Source organism: Sus scrofa, chromosome 1 (assembly GCF_054392235.1).
Source record: "Sus scrofa isolate SSC_HxYL_T2T_F1_AM1 chromosome 1, Sscrofa_HxYL_maternal_Yorkshire_Landrace_v2.0, whole genome shotgun sequence".
NCBI classification, from domain to species: domain Eukaryota; kingdom Metazoa; phylum Chordata; class Mammalia; order Artiodactyla; family Suidae; genus Sus; species Sus scrofa.
The window spans coordinates 19,901,164-19,923,086 of record NC_139383.1 but is presented as its reverse complement, the minus strand read 5'-3'; the positions used below and the strand labels follow the sequence as shown (position 1 = coordinate 19,923,086).

Sequence of the window (21,923 nt, the reverse complement as noted above, 5' to 3'; positions counted from 1 at the left end):
TTTGGAAGTCCCGTCTAGAGGTCATGGTGGCTGTACCTAGGATTGTTTGGGGCAGGAGGTAAAACAGAGTCAGGCGATAGATATTTTGACAGGAGAGGTGACAGGTTTTCCTGATGGATTAAGTGTGATGTTTGAAAGAAAGAATGGACAAAGGATGACTCTGAGGTGAGGTTTGAACCTGAGACTCTGGAAGCATATCTCCCTTAACCAAATTGGAAAGACTTTGGAGTAATGGTTTTGGGAAGGAAAGAACAACTTTGTTAGTGTTGTTCTTCCTCTTCTCTTTAGTATTAGTACCACTGTTGTTGCAATGAAAGGGAGCTTCATCAGTCCTTCCCTCTTTATCTCAGTCCCATCTCCTACCAGACTTTCTCTTTTTCCCAGCAGGTGATAAGCCACTGCAAATCCCACCCCTCTATTTGGCCAGCAAATTGCATGGATCTGGTCCTTTTTCCTACTGTGATTTATCCCAAAAATAGATGGATACTCAGCATGACCCTCTGTCCTGGGAACATACCCTTAATTCTACCCCGTTTCTATATTCACACCTTCTTTCTCACCCTCCCCCATAGTATTGCTATAAAAGGAAACACCTACTTGCTCTTCTTTTAGAAATTTCACTGCTCTTTACTTTTTTTTATTTTAGCCATTTTTCTTCCACTTACTTCAGTTTCCATTAATCTCCTCACTGATTCTTCCCCACTAGCAATCCTACCTGCTCTCACTCCCATGAACTATCCTACAGCCCCTTATCTCATGACCTATCTCCCTAGCTTATCCCCTTCCCCTCAATCAAAGCTTTTCTGCCACAGGAAAGCCATTTGAGGCCTCCAAGTCTTAGTTTTCTTCTCTGTAAAATAAAGGAATTACTAGGTTATCTCCAAAGATACTTTCGGTTTTAACTTTTGATCAAACCGACTCTCTGTTTAGCTCTTCAGTAGTTTTTCAGGCATGGCAAGTTCTCATATCCTAGTTAGTTCATTCTCAAAATTTTCCTTTCATCACTTCCTTATAGTTTTCAAAGTCCTAACCACATTTTTTTACACTGTTACTTCTCAGGCCAGGCCAGGTGGTTATCACCTACACCTTAATGTTCATCAAAAGAATGGGTTCCTTTTTCAAAAACTTCCCTAACATTAGCATACAAAATAATTGAATGACAATGTTTCAAGTCTAAAAGAAAGCAAGCTTTCTTTATCTTTATTTCTTTATCCTGAGTAAGATCTTACGATTTTCTTTGAAAAATCTGTGACTGGAAAAGTTTTGTTAACGCCAATGACAAGCAGCTAACACCATATCTGCCTTGAGCTTTTCATTCTCACTTTTTTGTGGTGCCTTCACCTCTGACTTTCTCTTGTCCTGTAAATGCCAATTTTGATTGGCTAATGAGAAAGTGAGAATGATAAGGAAATAACAACTTAGCTCAGCTGACTGCCTCTTTTACAAATAAGGAAACAGTTTGTTCTTCTGGATTTCCAGATAAATTAATAACATTTTTAAAAATCCTGTACACAGAGGTCATTTTTAGTGCTTTTATTTAGCAATATTCCACGGGATTTTGAAATATAGTGGCCATCCCATTCATTGAGGACAAGAGGTTCTTCCAAAACACTTGTAATAGCCCCCAGCTGATTTTGTCCATCAAAGCAAAAAAGAGAAAAAAAATCCACCCTAAAAAGTCTTTCTGTAATGGAAATTGCAAAGCTGGATTTCTTAGACATTAAAGAAATTCACACAGACCCATTTATATAATTAGCTAGACATATCCCATTTTTAAGATTAAATTTTACACAACACATTATGACCATAAATGGGTTACTTGAATACAGTCATTATTGCTACTTTTTTTTGACATAATGATTTTTATTTTTTTCTATTATAGCTCATTTACATGGATTAGCAATGAGATCCTGCTGTGTAGCACTGGGAACTATGTCTGGTCACTTATGATGAAGCATGATAATTTGAGAAAAAAGAATGTATACGTGTATGTGCAACTGGGTCACCATGCCGTACAGCAGAATATGGCTACTTTTTTTAGCAAGAGAGCTGTACTTAACAATATTTAATCCTGGCTTATACATTTAACTTTGTAAAATTCTAGAATACATGTGTCCTCTCTAGCCTTCTTTGCCCCAATTAAATGCCATCTCCCCTGAGTTCCACAGTTATAAGATGCCTCTTCCTCCTCTGAACTCCACTGGAACTTGCCTTTCATCCTGATCCCCATACTTCCTAAATCGGAGTCTCTCATATCTATCAATAAATATTTATGGAAGAAAAGGAACAGAAAAATAAATAAGCATTGTAGTTTAATAGAAAAAGTAAGGGTTTTGAATCAGACAAAACAAGCTTTGTATCTTATTTCATCTATTTATTCGCCGTGTGATAGAGAACAATTGATTTAATCTCTCCGAGCCTTATAAATGAGTTTCCCCATTTATATAATGGAGATGATAAAAACTCCCTCAGAGGGTACCATGAAGACTGAATGAATCAGATGGTAAAGCACCTAGCACATAAAATGCACCCAATAAGTTACCTCCCCTTCCTCACACTGGCATATCATTACTAGTTCAACTCTGCAGTCTACTCGAACACAGGGCTGTTTCTAGGCTATGAGCCTTTTTGAATGCAAGATCTTTATTTTTTTTTTTTTTTTTTTGTCTTTTTGTTATTTCTTAGGCCGCTCCCATGGCATATGGAGATTGCCAGGCTAGGGGTCTAATTGGAGCCGTAGCCACCGGCCTACGCCAGAGCCACAGCAACTCGGGATCCGAGCCGCGTCTGCAACCTACACTACAGCTCACGGCAACGCCGGATCCTTAACCCACTGAGCAAGGCCAGGGATCGAACCCGTAACCTCATGGTTCCCAGCTGGATTCATTAACCACTGCGCCACGACGGGAACTCCCAAATGCAAGATCTTATTAATCTTTGCATTATCTATAGAACCCAGGATAGCAAATGCATAGTCTGGAGGCACAGTAACTGTGTATTGTATTAAACTGAGAGCTAAATCAGGATCACTCCTAAACTGTGGGACCATTTTCTGCAGACTTTGGCACTTTGAGATCTTTTGGGAAAACAGCTCCCCTTGTGAACTCTGCAAGGCCACTCCGGCCTTGAACAGCTCTCCATGATTTAAATTCAGATAAATACCTCCCTGAATTCTATGGCAACTGATCAGAACACTGTTTTATTTCTCACTATAGGAACTGCTGCAGAAAAATTCACCTTACTCTGAGAAATGCTGAACTCATCACAGTATGCTGGCCAATCATAAGTTGTGTGGAAAAAGCACTGAATCCTAGTTATAAACTCCAGCTCCTCCCTGAACACCTCTGAGACCTTGGGCAAGCTCTTTGCTCACAGAGCCTCAGTTAAAACAAATAGAGACAAAAATTCTACTGAGGTTGTGGGTAGAGAAGGAAGTTAAGGCCTTGGAACACACTATAACAACTAGGAAGCAGGATCCAAAAAAAAAAAAAAGTCTAGAAAGTCATTGCTTTTGGTCATATGGGGCTCTTATTTTGTCTTAGTTCAGGCTCCTCATTTTATAATTCCATTTCAGTACAGCAGAAAAGCTGCGCGTGTATGTGTATGTGCGTGTGTGTGTACATGCACACACGCAGTGATGGCATCAACAGTGTGGCTCGCGCTCTTTTCTTCCCCACGCGGTCACAATGCAACAAGCAAGGGCAATCGTGACTTCACAGCACAAGAAAGCAGCGACCGTGCAACAAAGAACTGCATGTGGATGTTATGTCAGATGCTGGAACCACACTACACAGCCCAGCCGCGTGTGGATTTTTCTCGTGTGTCAGTCACAGCTTCCTTTGTAATATATTTCAGAGAAGATACAGCTCAACCAAAGTACATCAGAAAGCTAGCTCCCGACTAAAGAAGGCGGGTCAGGGGAGAAGCAGATCAGTCTTTCCAGTGGAGGAAGAATCTTGGTTTCTAGGCCATTTGCTAACACCACCCCAGGCCGGAGGTAGGGTGGGGGGAGCGCCAGTTCCATCACCTACACGCTGCATATGGAAGGACGAAGCTTCCCAAATTTCTGATAAAAGTCTTCCTCTGCCCGGGCCAAGGCGTCTTCATCGATGTACACAGCCGGCCTCTTGGCCAGAAGGAAGTACTGCACCTTCCTGCGATTCCAGCCGCGCACGTACTGGAGCCAGCCGCACACGGCGGCGGTGGAGCGGCCCACGCCGGCGTTGCAGTGCACGTACACCGTGTGTCCGTTCTCCAGCAGCGCGTGCAGGAGGCACACAGCCTGGGGCAGCATCTGAACGCGGCCTGGGATTGAGAAAGCACAGCACACACAAGTGAGAAGTGACAACCACCCCCGCGCCTCGGGGCGGGGGGGGGGGGTGGGGGTGGGGGGGGTCGCCGCACAATCACAGTGGGATGGAGGAGAGGCAGGGATGTGAGAGCTTGCTTCGCTCTGTAGTTTTGAAGAAAACGGTGAGACAGTATCAAAACCTGCTCATAATAAGGTGGAAAGAGCCGCCGGAGCAATAGGTCAGCTCTGAATCTTCACTTGATATTGCTGTTCTTTCACCTCTGCATCCGTGCAAATTTCCCTTCAAAGGTAAGCTCATTATCGCCTAACCATCGTCAGAAGAATGGAATTTTACATCAAAATGGTCTGTACGGATAGGGCAGCACTTTAAAGGATTTCAAAGAGAAGCTCACAGGTCCTGTCACCTGAATTTCCTTTCACCCAAATGGATCTTCCGATAAGAAAAAGAATGTGTGTGTGTGTGTGTGTGTGTATATATATATATATATATATATATCAATCACTGGGTCACTGTGCTGTACAGCAGCAATTGATAGAACATTGTAAATCTACTGTACTTTAATTAAAAAAAATTTTTAAAGAAAAAAAGGATCTTCCAGGTAAATGCAAAACAAACAATTAATACATATTGGTTAAAGGAGTGAATATGACTTATTCAATACACCGCTAATTTTCATGTGCCCAATGGAATGGCTAACTTATTAGTTGAAACGCATGGGACAGCCAATCATTCACTTGTTGCCTCCTTATAGAATGTGTATGAAAACTGATTTAATTTCATCTTTATTGGGTAGTTATGATTATAGGTATTGCTGCTCTATGACTGCTATTTTGATGAGTAGATGACTCAGATGTCTTCCCGTTTTCACACTGAGACAGGATACGCAATACTCCGCTGAGGCCCATTGGATGCAGACCTTCTCCATCATCCTGGGGAGAGAGGGCTGCCTAAAATCAGCACATCCCTGGATACCTAGTTTCTGCTGCACACAGATTTTCCGAGCAAAATTAGCTTGGTGAATTTTTTTGGAGGGTGGAGGAAAAAAAATTTTTAAATACATATTTTAAAATATATATTTATTAAAATATATATATTAAAAATTTTTATTAAAATATATATATTTTTTAGGGCTGCACCTGCGACATATGGAACCAGTGAAAGTTACAGCTGTAAGCCTATATCGCAGCCACAGCAATGGGGGATCCAAGCCATGTCTGCAAACTACACCACAGCGCACAGCAACACCAGATCCTTAACCCACTAGCCAAGGCCAGGAATCAAACCTGCATCCTTACGGATACTAGTCAGGTTCCTTTCTGCTGAGCCACAACAGGAACTCCCGGGTCAGCATATATTACTTCAAGAAGGAATGAAAGAGGAAAGCTATACAGAATCCTGGATGAAAACTGTGCTGTGACATTCTTCAGCTGCTCTCTGTCCTCAACCACTAGGGACACCACAGTCCTGGGGGATCCTCAGGGGCCACAGAGAAGCTACCTGTCCAGCCTTCACATTGCCTCCTAGCAGAGGAGGGGAAAGGCCCTCTCTCAAAGTTCATGGCAGATTTTTACTGAGACCTGGAATTCTCCCATAAGAGCCACTCAAGTAAGTTTAGACTTTCCTCCTTAGATGTCCTCTTTTAAAATGCAAGTGCCCTGAAGGGGCCAGCACAACACCTTGCAATCAGGCATCAGCCCCTTAGGAGAGACTTTATGGAAGCCCCACAGTGGCCTGAAGGCCTCCCATGGAAGCAGGGGAGGGGTGGGGTGTCTTGGCTTCAGGCACACCACACTGTGAGATCAGCAGGAAATCAAACAGAAGCCAGATAATATTCTAATGTTGCTGCTGGGGCTGTTAATCCCTCTGACAAGGGATCTAAAGGCCTCACACAGCATTTCAGAGACGTTTTTAACAGGAATGCTTTAGGCAGAGCACACTTTGCATTTCCTGAAGCCCCATCTCTTCCCAGTGCCTGTTGCTACACTTTCAAGTTCCCTTCCTGGTCCCCAAGGGCATCTGAAGTGGAGACATACCAGCTCCCCAGCCTTGCTGGGTTTCTGAGTCCAAAATGAACTTTAAGTTAAACTTTAATTGTGTTTGGTTGCAGGGTGCTCTGAGGTTATAGCTAGGTGGGCCTGCCATACAGTCCGTTGCTCTAGAGGCAGTAAAACATTACCGGAGACGTAACAAGGTGTAAGAGAGCATATCTACTGGAGAGATATCTCGCTGTGTGTCTCAGAGAGAGTACTGTGTATTTGATCCACTCTTTGAATTGGGGCATCAGAGGAGGCAAAACCTCCAAGGTCGGTTTGAGTGACCCTGCTGATAGGGTTAAGCCCGTTCAAGGGCAGAGCTTCTGTTCCCTGGGAGGGTTTTAGAGGTTTACTTTCCATAATATTGGCAGAGAAGGAAACTCCCAGTGATGGATCTGGGAAGCTTGGGTTCTTCTTGCCCCTGCCACAGCTGGTATTGCTTTTCAAGTTCCCTGTAAAAGCTGCCTCTCCAGTTACCATGTGCATTGCCAGGAGATAAACATTTTTTAATGTGGGTTTTCAAATGCCCAATAGACAAGGAGACCACAGTGGCCATTTGCAGGGGGAGCTGCCAGAGTCAGAGTCCCAGAGTCAATACTCAGCTTTTGCAGTATCGGCGGACACAGCCCACTGCAGCCAGGGCGGCTCTATGGGCCCATCAAGATCCCTTCCTCTGACCTTCTCTCTGGCCAGAGGTTACCCAAGGAAGGGTCTGCACCAAATGGCCAAATGACCTAGTATCTCCCCCTTCCCTTTTTATCCGTAAAAGACTCCTTAACAGGTATGTATACAGTTTAGAAGTTGAAAAGGAATAGGTGCTTAAGGTTCAGTGAGCTCAGATGCATAATCCTGGAAGGTAAATGTCACGTGGAAACTCCAGAAGGCTCTCAGTTTAAACACAGGCTTCACCCGCCAGGAGTCTTCTCCTAGAAGCCCTCAGCCATCCCACTTAAGACCTGTCAAACAATTATTTAAAGAGCATAAAGAATGAAGAAAGTACAAAAAAGGAGCACCAGAGAAGCAGATGATCTAGGACGTCTGTCTATCTCTGGTCCTGGCCTCGGCTGGACGGTTTTCTTTTGGCCCCACATTGATTGATGACAGCTAACTATACTGAGCCCTTTCTATCTGCCAAGCACTGTTGTAAGTAACTGTGCGTGCAATAGCTCCATGACTGCCACCTCTCAACAACTATGAGGTTGGTACTATAATTATCCTTAGTTATATCTGAAATCTGCCCATGGTTATTTCCTAATGGCAACTCAAACCCGGCCATCCAGATTCTAAAGACTGGTCTTAACTTCTGTACCATGGTCCTTCCCTAATCTACCCAGTCAGTGGCACTTGTTGGTTCCCCTGCAGTCAGTCTGAATTCTCAGCCAGTCCTTGCAGCCACCTTGTCTGCTCATGCCCTGGCTCTCACTCCAGTGTGAGAATCCCGGGGCTCAGCCCTCACCCTAGAGTGGCCACCTCTGTCCTATAGCCACATGTTCTTCTGCTTGAAAACCCATTCTAAGGAGCCTGAGCTAATACATAACCCACCAAGAAATCACAAGAGGGTCCCCATATCAGAGCTCACACAACAAAGTCAGGGTCAGCCAGATCCTCTAAATTTCTATGCTTCATATATTTAAGCTCCAGATAGAATTGAATTCAATAAAAGTTTCCATTTTCCAAAAACAATAATACCTCAAGGCAAGAGAGAACCACTGATTCTTTTTTAATGTAAAATATTCCAAATTTTAAATGTTGGCAACTAAGTTGAAAATTTCAAAAATTTAAAATTTGAAAGTGCAGGTCCAACAGAACACTGCACCATCTGTGATTCTTACTTTGAAATTTAAAACAGGCCTGACGCTCCATAGAGGCTCAGTAAATATTCGTTAAGTACATGAATTAAAACAAAGTAAAACAAAACCATGAATACCGATTTGATCTGAGATACTCTGAGTTCCCTCTAATCTTAACTTCTGGTCCACATCTCCTCCAGGCTAATGCAACTTGGAATGATAAAAACTACATGAAAAGATGCAATGAGCCAGCAAGCAGAGGTTGTGAGAGGTGGGGACAGGGGTATGGTGGGCAGCCCAAGGCTTTAGGACCTGAATAAATGGGAATAAGGGGATCCTAAAGATATCTGCGATTGAGCTAAGCTCTCCCTGAGAGAAATCATTCCCAGCATAATGTTCAGCCTCCCTCTCTCTCCCTCTCTCTTTCTTTCTCTCTCTCTCTCTCTCTCTCACACACACACACACACCTTTCTTAATCCAGAGGCAGATTCATAGCTGAATGTATTACTATTTTATTTGAGCATATCTTCTTTTCCTTATTATAGATAAGGTCCACATTATAACACCCTTTGGCAGAAACTGAAGGACTTGGACTAATAATATAGTCCTGACCTTGGGATTTGCAAGGCACCTTCCTATCAATTATCTTATTCTCTTGTTATAATCCTATAAGGCAGAAATTATTACTCTCCTTTTTCTAGATGCAGGAACGAGCCTGCCCATATCACACAGCAGCTCAGACAGTGATAAGGCTCCAAGGCCAATGTCTTTGCTTCATGGCAACACTGAATTTAGTGTGTTGAGTCAGAGAAAGAAGGCAGGCTGTGACAACAAAGGGGTGGCCGCGGACTCAGGACAGCATATTAGCCTTTTTGGGAGGCAAGGATGGACCATTTGTTATCAATAGCACTGAAATAATGGAAGCCAAAACCTAATCTGAGAACTTCCTACCTGGACCAAAACTGACTTTCAATGAACAGATTTAATGTTTTCAGGTGAGGGCTATATTGGGGAGCTTTTTGTTTCTCAGGTGAAAGATACAAACCACGATTTTTTTTAAAAAAAGAAAAAAGTCTCAAAAAACCCCAACCCCTCTGCATATGACAAAAAGAACAAGAGGAAGGATCGATGGCACGATTGGTTGTAACAGGTCTGTGACAACCAATGGTGACAGTCAGGCCTAACAAACTGTCTTCTTTCCTCAGACTTTATCTGACAGCAGTATGCTGTGGCTCAAAACACTTCCAGATGGATTTTCCCCTAGAGTATTAAAAATATTCAGCTGAATTAATCTCTATGTTCATTGTGCTAATACTGTGGGCCACACAGATTGATTTATTGGTCAAAAATGCCTCTGTGACTAGGAGGCAGTTGTTAGCCCTTTGACTGCTCCCCCAGGCTATGCTGAACCAAAGAAACCCTTTCCTTGGTCTTGGAGTTGGGCCTTTTTCAAGTGGGAGCTTTCATTTTGCTGCCACTTCATATTCCCAGACTGCCTCAGTGTAGAAGATACTTCATTGTAGGACTGGGTTCTGGTGACTGGTGACTCTATGAGCCACCCCCACCCCTCAAAAAAAGGTCTGACTACAATTACAGTGGGTCTTTGGCGATAGAATTTTCCCTCAGATTTCTTCATCTTCCCAAACTATCAAGTAAACTGCCTATTTTTCAGCAGGGTTTTGGGGGGTGATCAGTGCAGGGGGTGGATCAGGCCATAAGTAACTTCTCTGAGCCTCCTCTCATATCATACTCCAAGGGGATAACAATGCTATAAGATCAGGATCAAAGAAGTAAAAATCAAAACATTCTCTGGAAGCTGCTGGCACACTACCCTAACAATCTTCTCTTTTGAAACCAGAGAAACAAACTGGACAGGGCAAATATGACCTAGATTCCACCAGCGCTCTTCTATGCAAATAAAAGGGTTTTTTTGTTTTGTTTTTTTTCCTTCCTTGAAAAAAGACAGAGATCTTGCAACTAAATCAAGTTCCTCTGGATGAGCATTAATTACCAAGACGAGTAACCAAACTATCTCCTCCTTTAAGAAGAAAAATGATACTTCATTCCCAGTGACACCTCAGTTCAGACAGACACAAAGAAGGGCCCAGCCCAGCCAGGAAGACCACCTGAGATTCTTAAAGAGCCCAGGCAGCCACGGTCCTGTGACTCAGGCAACCTGTGATTCTCTGAGTCTCCTGCCACCAACCACGTCTTGGACTGTTGACTCTGGGGAGATAAGGTGGCCCCCTGGACACTCATGGCTTTGTCAAATTCCAGCTGAAGATGAACAGGACAGATTGAAAGTGTGGGTAGTGGCCTGCAGAGAGTGAGGGAAGAGTCTGCGTGAGCAAGTAGAGGAGCTTCATCATATAGTGTCGAGAGCAACATTCTGAGCCTGACCGCCTGTGTTGAAACCAGGCTGTGTCTCTGCTATAGGACCTCAGCCAGCTTACCTTTTTGTACCTCGTTCTTCGGCAAAATGGAGATAACTACAACATCTGCATGGATGCTTGTTAAAAGAATTAAATGAGTTAATGCATGAAACTTCTGAAAAGAGTATTTGATACCTAATGTACTTTGGGGGGAAGAGGGCTAATGATAGACACATTTCCTCGCCTGACATCACTGTCTTCCTTCTTTCCCCCAGAATAGCAGTTCCCCGGGCTCCCTCAGCCTGCGCCATACCATAGCTCTCTGCTGCCCCCTGCTGACTTCTGTTTGATATTATTAGCGTAACTTGTCCTCTCGGCTTCAGGTTCCATTCCTTTCTACAGGGACCCTATTCTACAACTAGGCTGAAATACAGATCATTCCTCTCAAACATCATGCTTCCATGCCTTGGCCTATGTTGTTTCTCCCACCTGGCATGTCCTTCCTCCCTCTACTGTGACCTGCCATGTCCACTTCAAATACCAGACCGCTCACATAGCCTTCCTGGGCTCGCTCCTCTATAGAAAGTGCTCTGCCCACACCATAACCCTCCCTCTTAGCACACATGACTCATTCTTCTCCTCACATTATTCTTTGTACTATAATTAGTTTTGAACATGTCTTACTGCCTCTTACCATTAGATCAAAATTGTGCCTTATTTGTCTGTTTTCCCAGCAGCACCCATGTCACACCCTAATTCCCTGCACACGAAGACACACTTAGTATTTGTGCAATAAGTGAAGCATCACTGTCGCCATCCTACCCCGAGCTGTGTTATTTCTCCTGATCTCTCACCTTAACTACCTCAGTAACCTGACTGTGGTCCCCAGATCTACTTCAGGCTCACCCCCACATTCCCTACACTGAGATTAAAGGGCAATTTTGGAAGGAAAAAAAAATGGTTATCTTGGCATCTCTGAGCCTTGCACCCTTTCAACTGCTTCTCACTGCTTTAGGATAGAGTCCAAAGTTTTTATCGTGTCCTAAGTCATGCAGGACTCTGCTCCCTCATCCCCAGACCTGCAGCCATGTCAGGTTTCTTGCAATTTCTATAACATTCTGTGCTCTCCTGCAATGGGGATTCTTCCCAAGTTGCTCCCTCTGCCTGGGAGCTTCTTTCTCTCCTCACCGTGGCCCAACCCACCTTTGAGATCTCAGCTCAAATGTACATAAGCAAACCTTCCCTAGCCCTTCTTCCTAAGTCTGGTTTGCTTGTGCATGCTCTCAGAGCAATGTCTATGTAGCTTTCTAACCAAAATACTCATCACAGTTTTGAATTTCTTTTGTAGTCATTTGGTCAATGCGTGTCTTCCCTACAGGACTATAAGCTCCATGAAGTCAGGAGTGTGCCTGCTCATCACTGCTGTATTCCCACACGCTAGCCTAGAGATACACAATAAATATATGTTTAATAAATAAATAAATTGAAGGATTCGGAATCCTAGCCAAGGGGTCAAAAGAAATATATATATTTATTTATTTATTTATATATTTATTCCATATCTATCATTCACATGTAGGTCATTCAATTATAGATAGAAAGGTAGGTAGGTAGGCAGATAAACGGACAGACAAAAAAATAGCAAGGGCTTGTCTGAAACACATTCAACAAGGAGCCGGAAAGCTCCCTTGGATGCTCACCTTCAGTGCTCATATCTGGCGTTGGCATCCAGATGTAGACCAAGCCTTCTTCCTTATAAAGCCTAATCATAGTGTCTGGAGTCATGGGTTCTGGGTAGCGGTTACAGCCTGAGGAATTCTGTACAATATCCCATTCCGTCTGGAAATTCATTACAGCTGTAATCCCCAGTTCATGCTTCAGTTTGATGGTTACGTGTTCCACTTGGCGAGGGCAGCTGCCCAGCCAGATATTGGGTAGAATTCTAATAAGAAGACATGGAGTTAACTGTTACTATTGCGATGTTAGGATTTGAGACCTGAGGAGATGCATAAAACATGCAGAATTAAAATGCAATTAACCTTTGAATCTGGCACAGGAAGAGCTGTACTGAGAATACGAGAACCCTGGAGTTCCCTGGTGGCTCAGCAGATTAAGGATCCAGTGTTGTCACTGCTGTGGCTCAGGTTGCCACTGTGGTGTGGGTTTCAGCCCTGGCCCAGGAACCTTTGCATGCCATGGATGAGGCAAAAAAATTTATAAGAGGAATATGAGAATCTATATTATTATTATTGAAAGATGAAAATACCAGTGGTGGTATTTTGGGGGAAACAAATAATTCAATTAACTGGAACACCAAGAAATAGGCATTAAAAAATCAAAGTAGCAATATATTAAGGTAAGTCCACTCAGTCATATTTATTCCGTGAATGTATATGTTCAATATTAGGAAAGCCATCTACTTATTTCTTTTTTTTTTTTTTTTTCATTTTCTTTTACAGCCATCCCTGCAGCATGTGGAAGTTCCTAGTTCAAGGGTCGAATCAGAGCTGCAGCTGCAGGACTATGCCACAGCTATAGCAACATAGGATCCAAGCCATATCTGCACCCTGTGCTGCAGCTTGTTGCAATGCCGGATCCTTAACCCACTAAGTGAGGCCAGGAATCAGATATCCTCATCCTCACAGACGCTATGTCCGGTTCTTAACCTGCTGAGCCACAATGGGAACTCCCCATCAACATATATCAAATACTAACAAATTAAAGGCAAAACCTATAATTATATAATAAACTTTGGGAAACATGCTACAATTTAGCAATTATTCCTGTTTAAAACTCTCTATAAAAATTTCAAATCGTACAAGACTAACAGAAACTAGCAAACAGCAATTTTCTTTGAAATAAAATCAAAGTAAAGACTACTTCCATTGGTACTTAACATTATATGTTTCGTCTAATGTTATAAGTGAGAGGGAGAAATATAACCATGTGTAAAAATATATTCAACTATAAAAGCTAAGAAAAGTATTAAAATATTAAGATACCTGGATGAAGGAAAATACACAAAAATCAAACAGCTTTTCTCTGTACCACTAATAGCCAGGTAGTGTATGGGGTGGGGGGAGGTCATTCAAAAATAATAACAAACTTATAAAACATACAGGAATACCTTTAACCAGAAAGAAATATAAAATTTTACTGGAGGGCATTAAGAAAACAATAGCAACAAATAAATACTGTGATGTTGTAGCCTGTAATAAAAATATATACATTTGTTCTTCATCCCCATTTCTGGTACAGAACTCCTAAAACCACTGAAATTTCCTAAGTGATGAGAGACAAAAAGGTGTCTTTTGTTAATGAGGTAACTTTTGGATGCACCTGAGGATGAGGGCTGGTTGCTAGGGGTACCAACCTTGTGATTAGAGGGTTGGAACTTTCATCCCACCTGCTGACCTCCTGGGAGGGGAGAAGAGCTGGAGGTTGAATAAGTCACCTTTGGCCAATGATTTAATTAACCATGCCTATGAAATGAAGTCTCCATAAAACCCCAAAGAACAGGGATTGAGGAGCCTCCATATTGGGGAACATGTGGAGGTTCTGAGAAAGCAGGATCAGAGGGGTGGGAGGGAGCATGGGACCTCTGCCCTTTTCCCCATGCCTTCCCCTAGGCATCTCTTACATCTGCTCCTGAGTTATGTCCTTTTATAGTGAACTGGTGATCTAGTAAGTCAAATGTTTCTCTGAGTTCTGTGAGCTGCTTTAGCAAATTAATCAAACTCAGGTCCAAGGAGTGAGTCTGGGAAATCTCTAATCTGTAGCTGGTCAGTCAAACACAGAGGTTACAACATGAGCTTGCAACTGGCTTCTGAAGGCAGGTTGGGGTGGTAGGTCTTGTGGGACTGAATACTTAACCTGTGGAATCTGATGCTATCTGTGGGTAGATAATGTCAGAACTGAGTTGCACGGCAGGACACCAAGCTGGTCTCTGGAGAATTGCTTGGATGTGTGAGAAAATTTCCTCTCCTACAAATTGGAAGTGGTACCCAGAATCCAAAAGACATACTGTGCTCAGTAATTGGAAGACTTAAAATCATAAAATGGAAATATCTTAAAAATGTAAATATTTTCCAAATAAACATATAAATTTAATCATATATTATAATGTGTTGCATATAGTGCATATAATCTTGTTCACTGATTATTTCACATGTACTTTCCTTCCAGAACCAATGGGTAAATATTTCAAACTTCACTTGATTCGCATTTCCTAGAACCTTCCAGGCTCATAATGGAGCATTCAGACAATAGTTATTAGATGACATGGCAGGCATCACTGATGCTCACCTGTGCTCCCAGGTATCCCTTTTTCAGCATGGAGGACTAAAACTCCTCTCTGCCTCAAAGATAGACATGGCCATGTGACTTGCTTTTGTCAATAACTCGTGAGCTCAAGTGACACGTGTCACTTCCAGAGACACACTTAAAACTGTATGCATGGTTCTTCACTCTTTCTGCTGAAAAGATCATGAAGACACATTTGGGTGTTGACTGAAGAAACCCTTATCCTCAGGTGGATTATCAAGTCATCTGAGGGAGAACAGCTGCTCAGAGAGCTAAAGGCTCATTGCGTTAAGCCTATTTTGGCATTATTTGTTACCACAGCATAACTTGACTTGTTCTGACCAATACAAAGTCCGTTGCAGTCTCCAACATGCAGGAAAGAAACAGAGCAAAGGGACTACATTTTTATCTAGCTACTTTCATTCTGAGTTTACACCAGTCATTTGCAATTGGGAACAATTTCATTTCTTAGAGGATATTTGATAGTGATTATGGAAACATTTTTGATTGTCAGACTGGGTCATGCTAGTGATATCTAGTAAATTGAGACTAGAGTTGTTGCTGAGCATCCTGCAATGCACAGGACAGCTCCCCACAACAAAGAATGGTTTTCTCCAAAATGTCCATAGAGTGGAGGTTAAGCCTTCATTTAGGAGAATAAAAGTGGAATAGAACTGTTTATTTTTATAGGAAGAAAAGGAGTGTGGAACAGAAATAAGACAAGAGATCTAGGAAGTGAACCAAAGGTCTGATACTGGATCACTGAACAGCAGGATAACATATTTAGTGTGGTATAATGGAAAGGGCACTAAACACAAGCTAGAAAAACTGGGTTCAAATACAGTTTTAACACAATATTTTTTAAAGCACTTGGTAATAATTGTCTGATCTTAAACCAATTTATTTATCATCTCTGGTGTTTACATTCTTAAAATGGGTCTAAACTAGTTCACAGAAATTCTGTAAGGAGTAAATACAAATAAGTAGGGTATTTGAATAGGATTGACACTAGCAGATACACAATAAATGCAAGTGGAGTTTATCTCTAGTTATTATAATTTACTTATTTTAGAAGTTTATTTTGTATTGAAAAGACTGTTCATATAATTTTTCACTGTTCTGTATATTCTTTATTTGAATGCCGCAGAGTCTAGGCTATCCTATTTTTTAAATATGAAATCCAGCTTTTTTTTCCCCCTTTGGGCTGTTTTTATCATTGTGGATGTTAATATAAGAAGCCAACTGACTAATCCTCCAGTGTGGGTATTACCCATCCTCAATGAAAATATCTTACAAGATCACGCATCATCTTTCTAAAGCTTAAATCCTCCAGGAAAGAATAAACTAATTTTTTTATTTCTGCTCAGGTTCTAAGAATAATGGGTTATTAGAAATTTCCTTGTGGATTATTGATAATTATTATGGAAAAAAGAAAAGGATAAAATTTAAAATAAAAAAATCAGAAACCCAGGAAAGACTTAACGAGGAAAGAGGCACAGGATGCAAAGGTCTTTTTAACCTTATTTCTGGCCCCAAAGAATGCTCAGATACCCTATCGGGCCCAGTGGACTGAGCCCAGATGCCAGCAGGGACATGGCAAGAGTGCCAGAGCTATGCTTGACCAGGACACTGTCAGCTGAGTAGGTAGTCTTTGCAGGAATGGAAACTTTACACCCCCTGGGTCGTTGGCCCTTCTCTCTGGCTGTTTAGTGAGAGTAGGAAGCTTCCGCTCTCTAAATGTTCCATCCCTCCTTCCATTATTCCTCAAAGGCTCCTGCTGTCACCTATGGGATGCCTAGTAAGTAGCACTGTTGGGCTGCCATACTTAAACTTTGGGGTTTCACTGAGCGTGCTTATATACACTCAGCTGGAAAAGAAGGAAGTGGACATGTCAGTTCTATAACCAAGAAATATAACCTTTTTTTGTCTTTAGAGGGCTTAACCCACGGCATATAGAAGTTTCCAGGCTAGGAGTTGAATCAGAGCTGCAGCAGCCGGCCTACACCACAGCCACAGCCACAGCAACTCGGGATCCGAGCCACATCTGCCCCTACACCACAGCTCACAGCAACGCTGGATCCTTAACCCACTGAGTGAAGCCAGGGGTTGAGCCGGCATCCTCATGGATACTAGCTGGGTTCATTACCGCTGAGCCACAACGAGAACTCCAAACTATAACTTTTTAAACATCATTGTACTTTTACTGGCAAAATCTTGACTGGATTGGTTACATATTAAAATGAGTATTCATGACAAGCAAGCTAAACTCCAAATGTTCCCCCAGAGTTCTCTTGAATATTGTACTTTTTGAGTGGGTAGCACGCAGTTGTTATCTAGCAGATAAATGCCAAAGGAAAGTGGCTAGCATGCAAGATTTGCATAAACACCAAAGAATAGCTCATAGAGATATACAAAGGGTAAATCAGGACATTTGAGCCTACAAAATAAGAAATGAGAATCCCAAACCAGACTCAATATGTAGATCGTATCGTGTTGCTAGAAAAGGTGTTATTATATCATTCAGCCTTGGTCTTCAAATGTGTTTAAACTAACCAGGAACTCTCAGGAAACTCAAAACAAATCAAAAGTAAACAGGCTCAAAGTTGGTACCTTAACATATATGTTTCCCATGTTAAGTTTCTAATGAAAATAAGCCCTTGAAATACAAACGCACTCACTCACATACAAATAACACCAGATATTTTATATCAGATATTTTCAAATTTTTGATAACATAATGAATTCTTTCTCTAAAAATACTAGAAGTCAGAGTCCATATTCAATATATAATAAATCAATAAAAAATAATCCCTGACTTTTTAAGCAAGATGTTCTGAACCTAGGAGGTAGATAACTCAAGATAAATCCTGAAAACAAGCACTGGATTGAAGGATAGAGATTTGGAGTTGTAAAGTAAATTGTGCTGAACCATTACATGGGATACGAAGACAAAATACCAGGCTTGTTGGAAACACACAGATCAATAGATTCTGCTTAATCAGACAGCTAAAGTGCCCTTTATATGCATCCTATTTCAGCTTGTTGTCTCTAAGAGACAATACAATTTCTAATTGAATGATACAATATAGTAATAAAATACATGGTGTCCTTTCTAAACAGTAATTAAACTTTTACTTATCCATTCAAAAAAGATTGATTTGACACCATTAAAAGTCAATTTTTACTCATCTTAGTTTTAATCTTCTTTTGGTGTCAATGATACTTTAAACAATTTTTAAAATCCAAATTTTTTTTAAGGTGAAAAGAAGTTTGTTGAAATAGGGGGTTTACAGAATAAAAATCTTCTGTAAAAGTAGTTTTAATGTAAGATGTACCAAACTTCAAAGATACAATAACAGAAATAAAAAGCATAGCTTTACAGTTACATTGTAAATTACACTGTAAAACTTCCAGAGAATTATTTTATGAATAACAAACTCTTGATCATGAATTAATCAGAGACATCTGGCAGCTCCACTCCAGATTATTTGGAAAGGTCAAAGAGAAAGCACTGTACTAAATGGGTATTGACACTCAGTCAAACCTAACAGAGGTGTTGCCAGATCTGACTTTGCATTCAAGTCACGTGAGATGCTTTCATAAAAACTTCTATTACCAGGAACTACCCCAGAGATATTCATAAAGTGGCTCTAAAGTGAGGTTTAAGATTCTGTGAATTGATTTTATTTGATTTTTTTTTAGAAATTAACCAGATCACATACATAGGTAGCTAAATTCCAGAACCATTAGCCAGCAGATCCCAATAAACATGTAAGAGAAGTCAAGTCGAGCATATAAATCTCAACACTTTTTTTTTCCTTAGAGAATGATTTCTTGTTATAATGAATCAGAAATAAAAGATTCCACTGAAACTGGAACAATTGACAGAATAAGTTGAACTTCATTAAAACTTCAATGGAAATGAATTAGAAGAGGGTCAAACAAAGCCAATACATGGAGAAGCGCAAGATTAGTTTGGTATAAACATAGGGCAATAGCATTTCAGCAGGGATATCATCTGACCCTCCCACCCGATACCTGCCGTCATGTTCCAGCCCTTGGCTTCTCCTGAAGCATCTGCCAATTCAAATGACTTTTCCCCCGCTTTTGCAGGTGTAAACCAACCCAGAAGTACTTCCTTGATGCAAAGCCAAGAGGAAAGTTTATTAATCTCATTCTAGGTGGAAAGTGCACATACCCAACCCAGCACCTTGGTTATGCAGTGTAAACGTTCATAATAATACCTTTTAGTAGCAGTGAAAAAATGGAGATTAAGGGGACATGGACTCACATGAACAAATAAAGTTAAGTCCTTACTTCCTACGAAAATAGCTTTAAGACTGCAAATGATTCCTAGACAGAGAGTGAGGAAGGGGAAACTGCTAAGAGAAACAAGCGATGAGAACATATGTCCATGTATTTAATGCATATATTATCTTTTAAAATGTCAAAAGGAAACCTACTTCTGAGTCATGACAAATATTTAATATAGTTACATCCATTAAGAATGTACTATTGTTGGAGTTCCCTCCCTGGCACAGTGGCTAATGAATCCGACCAGGAACCATGAGGTTATGGTTTCAATCCCTGGCCTCGATCAGTGGGTTAAGGATCTGGCATTGCCATGAGCTGTGGTGTAGGTCGCAGACGCGGCTTTGATCCTGAGTTGCTGTGGCTCTGGCGCAGGCCAGCAGCTACAGCTCAGATTAGACCCCTAGCCTGGGAATCTCCATATGCCGCGGGTACAGCCCTAGAAAAGGCAAAAAGACAAAAAGACAAAAAGACAAAAAAAAAAAAAAGAAAAAGAAAGAAAGAAAGAATGTACTATTGTAGAACAAAATTTATTCACTTGGGTTTTGACTATTGCCACTGGGATTCAACAAGGTTGAATTTAAACAAAAACCATCTTAGTAATATCACAACTTGGTTAAAAACAAGGGGAAAGAAAAGGATAGCTGACATTCTGGAAACTTCTTTTCTTGGATTGCAAATCAAAATCGATTTCATTCATTTGAGTGAATCTAGAGTTGTGGTTCCAGGTAATCACATCACAGTACTACCCTGTTTGCTTCACTTGTCAGACTGGGGCCTGTGGTACAACAGCCACTGAAGCATATTAATCAGACTCACTCGCTCCATCTCAGCTGTCAGTCAAAATAGGCCTTGCTAGTAATAATGAGTACATCAGACAGAATGAGCACCCAAGCATTTCATGAGAAACACCACAGGGTATTGACAAGAGCTGGGGCGGGGGGGGGACGTGGAAAAGACAAGAGATATCAAGAAACAAGACAGTTGTAAAGACTCCACATAGCAGGTTCCATCCTTAATGGCCATGAGGAATAGCAGAATAACCTTTCCTAAAGGTGAAAATGAGCACTGTTTTTTTGGTTCACAGGGAAAAAAAAATAGGAAAACCATAGGAATGGTGGGATCAATGTATGAACACAGGTTTTTGTTTATTTCTTATCACACAGAGACCACAACTCTTGACCTACAGTATCTTCTTAGCCGTACAAACACAGCACTATTTCAAAGACAGAGAAAGCAGATTTTGCTGAGATTCTTCACAAAATCCAGCAATGAATTCCAGAGCAAAAAAAGATTAGGACATTTCCTAAGGTGGATAATTGTGCTGCATTTACCTTATTTAATATTTTATGGGCAATTCGATGTGAAATTAAAATATGATCTAGCTTTTAAATAATGGGTGAAGAAAAAAGTCTATCAGTCCTGTAATTTAGATCTCATTAGTGAGAAAGCAAGAGAAACATTAAAACCAACCTCCAGTAAGTTCCAAGCTTCATTAGCACATATAGCTCCTTCTGCTGAAAATTTATTCAATGGTGTCATGTTAAGTTATTAATGCCAAACTTCTACCCCAAAAGGGTGCTTATAAGAGACTCCAGTGAAGGCTGAATAACTGGTCAAAGATGAATTCCAATTTTGAGAGTGATGCTAATTAAGTTCTTTAATAAAAAATATTTTATTATAATTTGCTTATGGGTTATAGACTATAGTGTATATAGAACATAGAGCACATGTGAATTTCTATAATCGAGGTTAGTTTCCTAGATTTTTTTTAAAGTGTATGCTATGTAGCTTATAGCTACATGAAGCAAATATTTTTGACATATGTTCTTTTATTTTCTATATTATACATGTCATGTAACTAAATTAATTACGAAGGTCTGAGTTGAATTGCATTTCCCCAAAATTCTCATGTTGAGGTTCTAACCCCCATCACCTTAGAATGTGACTTTATTTGGAAATAGGGTCTCTTCAGGGGTAGTCAAGTTACAATGAAGGCACAAGTGTAGACTCTAATTCAGTGCAAATGGTGTCCTTGTAGAGGGGAAATTTAGACACAGGTGTGAACAGGGAGAAGATAATGTGAAGACAAAGGAATAAGATGTCAAGCTTCAAGGCAAGGCAAGAGGCCTAGAGCAGACCCTTCTCTGACAGCCCTCAGAACGAATCAGTCCTACAGACACATTGACCTCATACTTTCAGCCTCCAAGACAGATAATAAATCTCCACTGTTTGAACCACCTAGTTTGTAGCACTTTGTTATGGCAGTGCCAGGAAACAAATACAAGGTCGAAAATTCAGGCCTAAAATACATACAGTTTATACCTACAGACTCTTTCAATATCCACATATTAAGTGAATTTAAGTTAAGCATTTTCATAGCTATTTCTCACCTTTCATCTTGATGTTTGCACTCCTACAAATACAATGAACATTTGGTTGTGGTACCAAATTATTCTTTTATACACATTACTACCCCCTCCTTCCTTTGCTCACGTCTTTCAGTCCCTCACCCAGGCACCTGCAACGTGGTGCAAGAGATCATCAGGCCCCTGGCTGGACTGTCTTTTTTCCTGATCTAACAACCAGTTCTAAAGTCCTGCGGTATCTAGTTTTGATCAATTCAGTAGAGCCTTGGGCCTCTGGGTTTGATTTTTAGAGAATGAACCTCAATGGAGAATCACTTGATATGCCTAAGAGCACAGTCTCTCAGACTCATAATTTCTTAAGACTCTCAGTCCCAGAAAGTTTAGCCTTCTTATTTTTGTACATGTGGTGCACCAAAGTTTGGTTTATCTGCCA

The 21,923-nt window shown here is 41.0% G+C and overlaps 1 protein-coding gene across 1 annotated transcript in view; it reads right to left on the bottom strand.

Annotated features, from left to right (window-relative positions):
- Positions 1–1,518: 1,518 nt before the first annotated feature.
- EPM2A (EPM2A glucan phosphatase, laforin) overlaps positions 1,519–21,923 on the bottom strand; it is an 86,362-nt gene continuing 65,957 nt past the window's right edge. Inside the window, exons 3-4 of the mRNA XM_001927632.5 lie at positions 12,209–12,450; positions 1,519–4,305 (exon numbers count right to left, since the gene is read on the bottom strand). Coding sequence (XP_001927667.1) covers positions 4,028–4,305; positions 12,209–12,450 — 520 coding nt within the window. The 3' untranslated portion in view covers positions 1,519–4,027. The remainder of the gene's footprint in view (positions 4,306–12,208; positions 12,451–21,923) is intronic.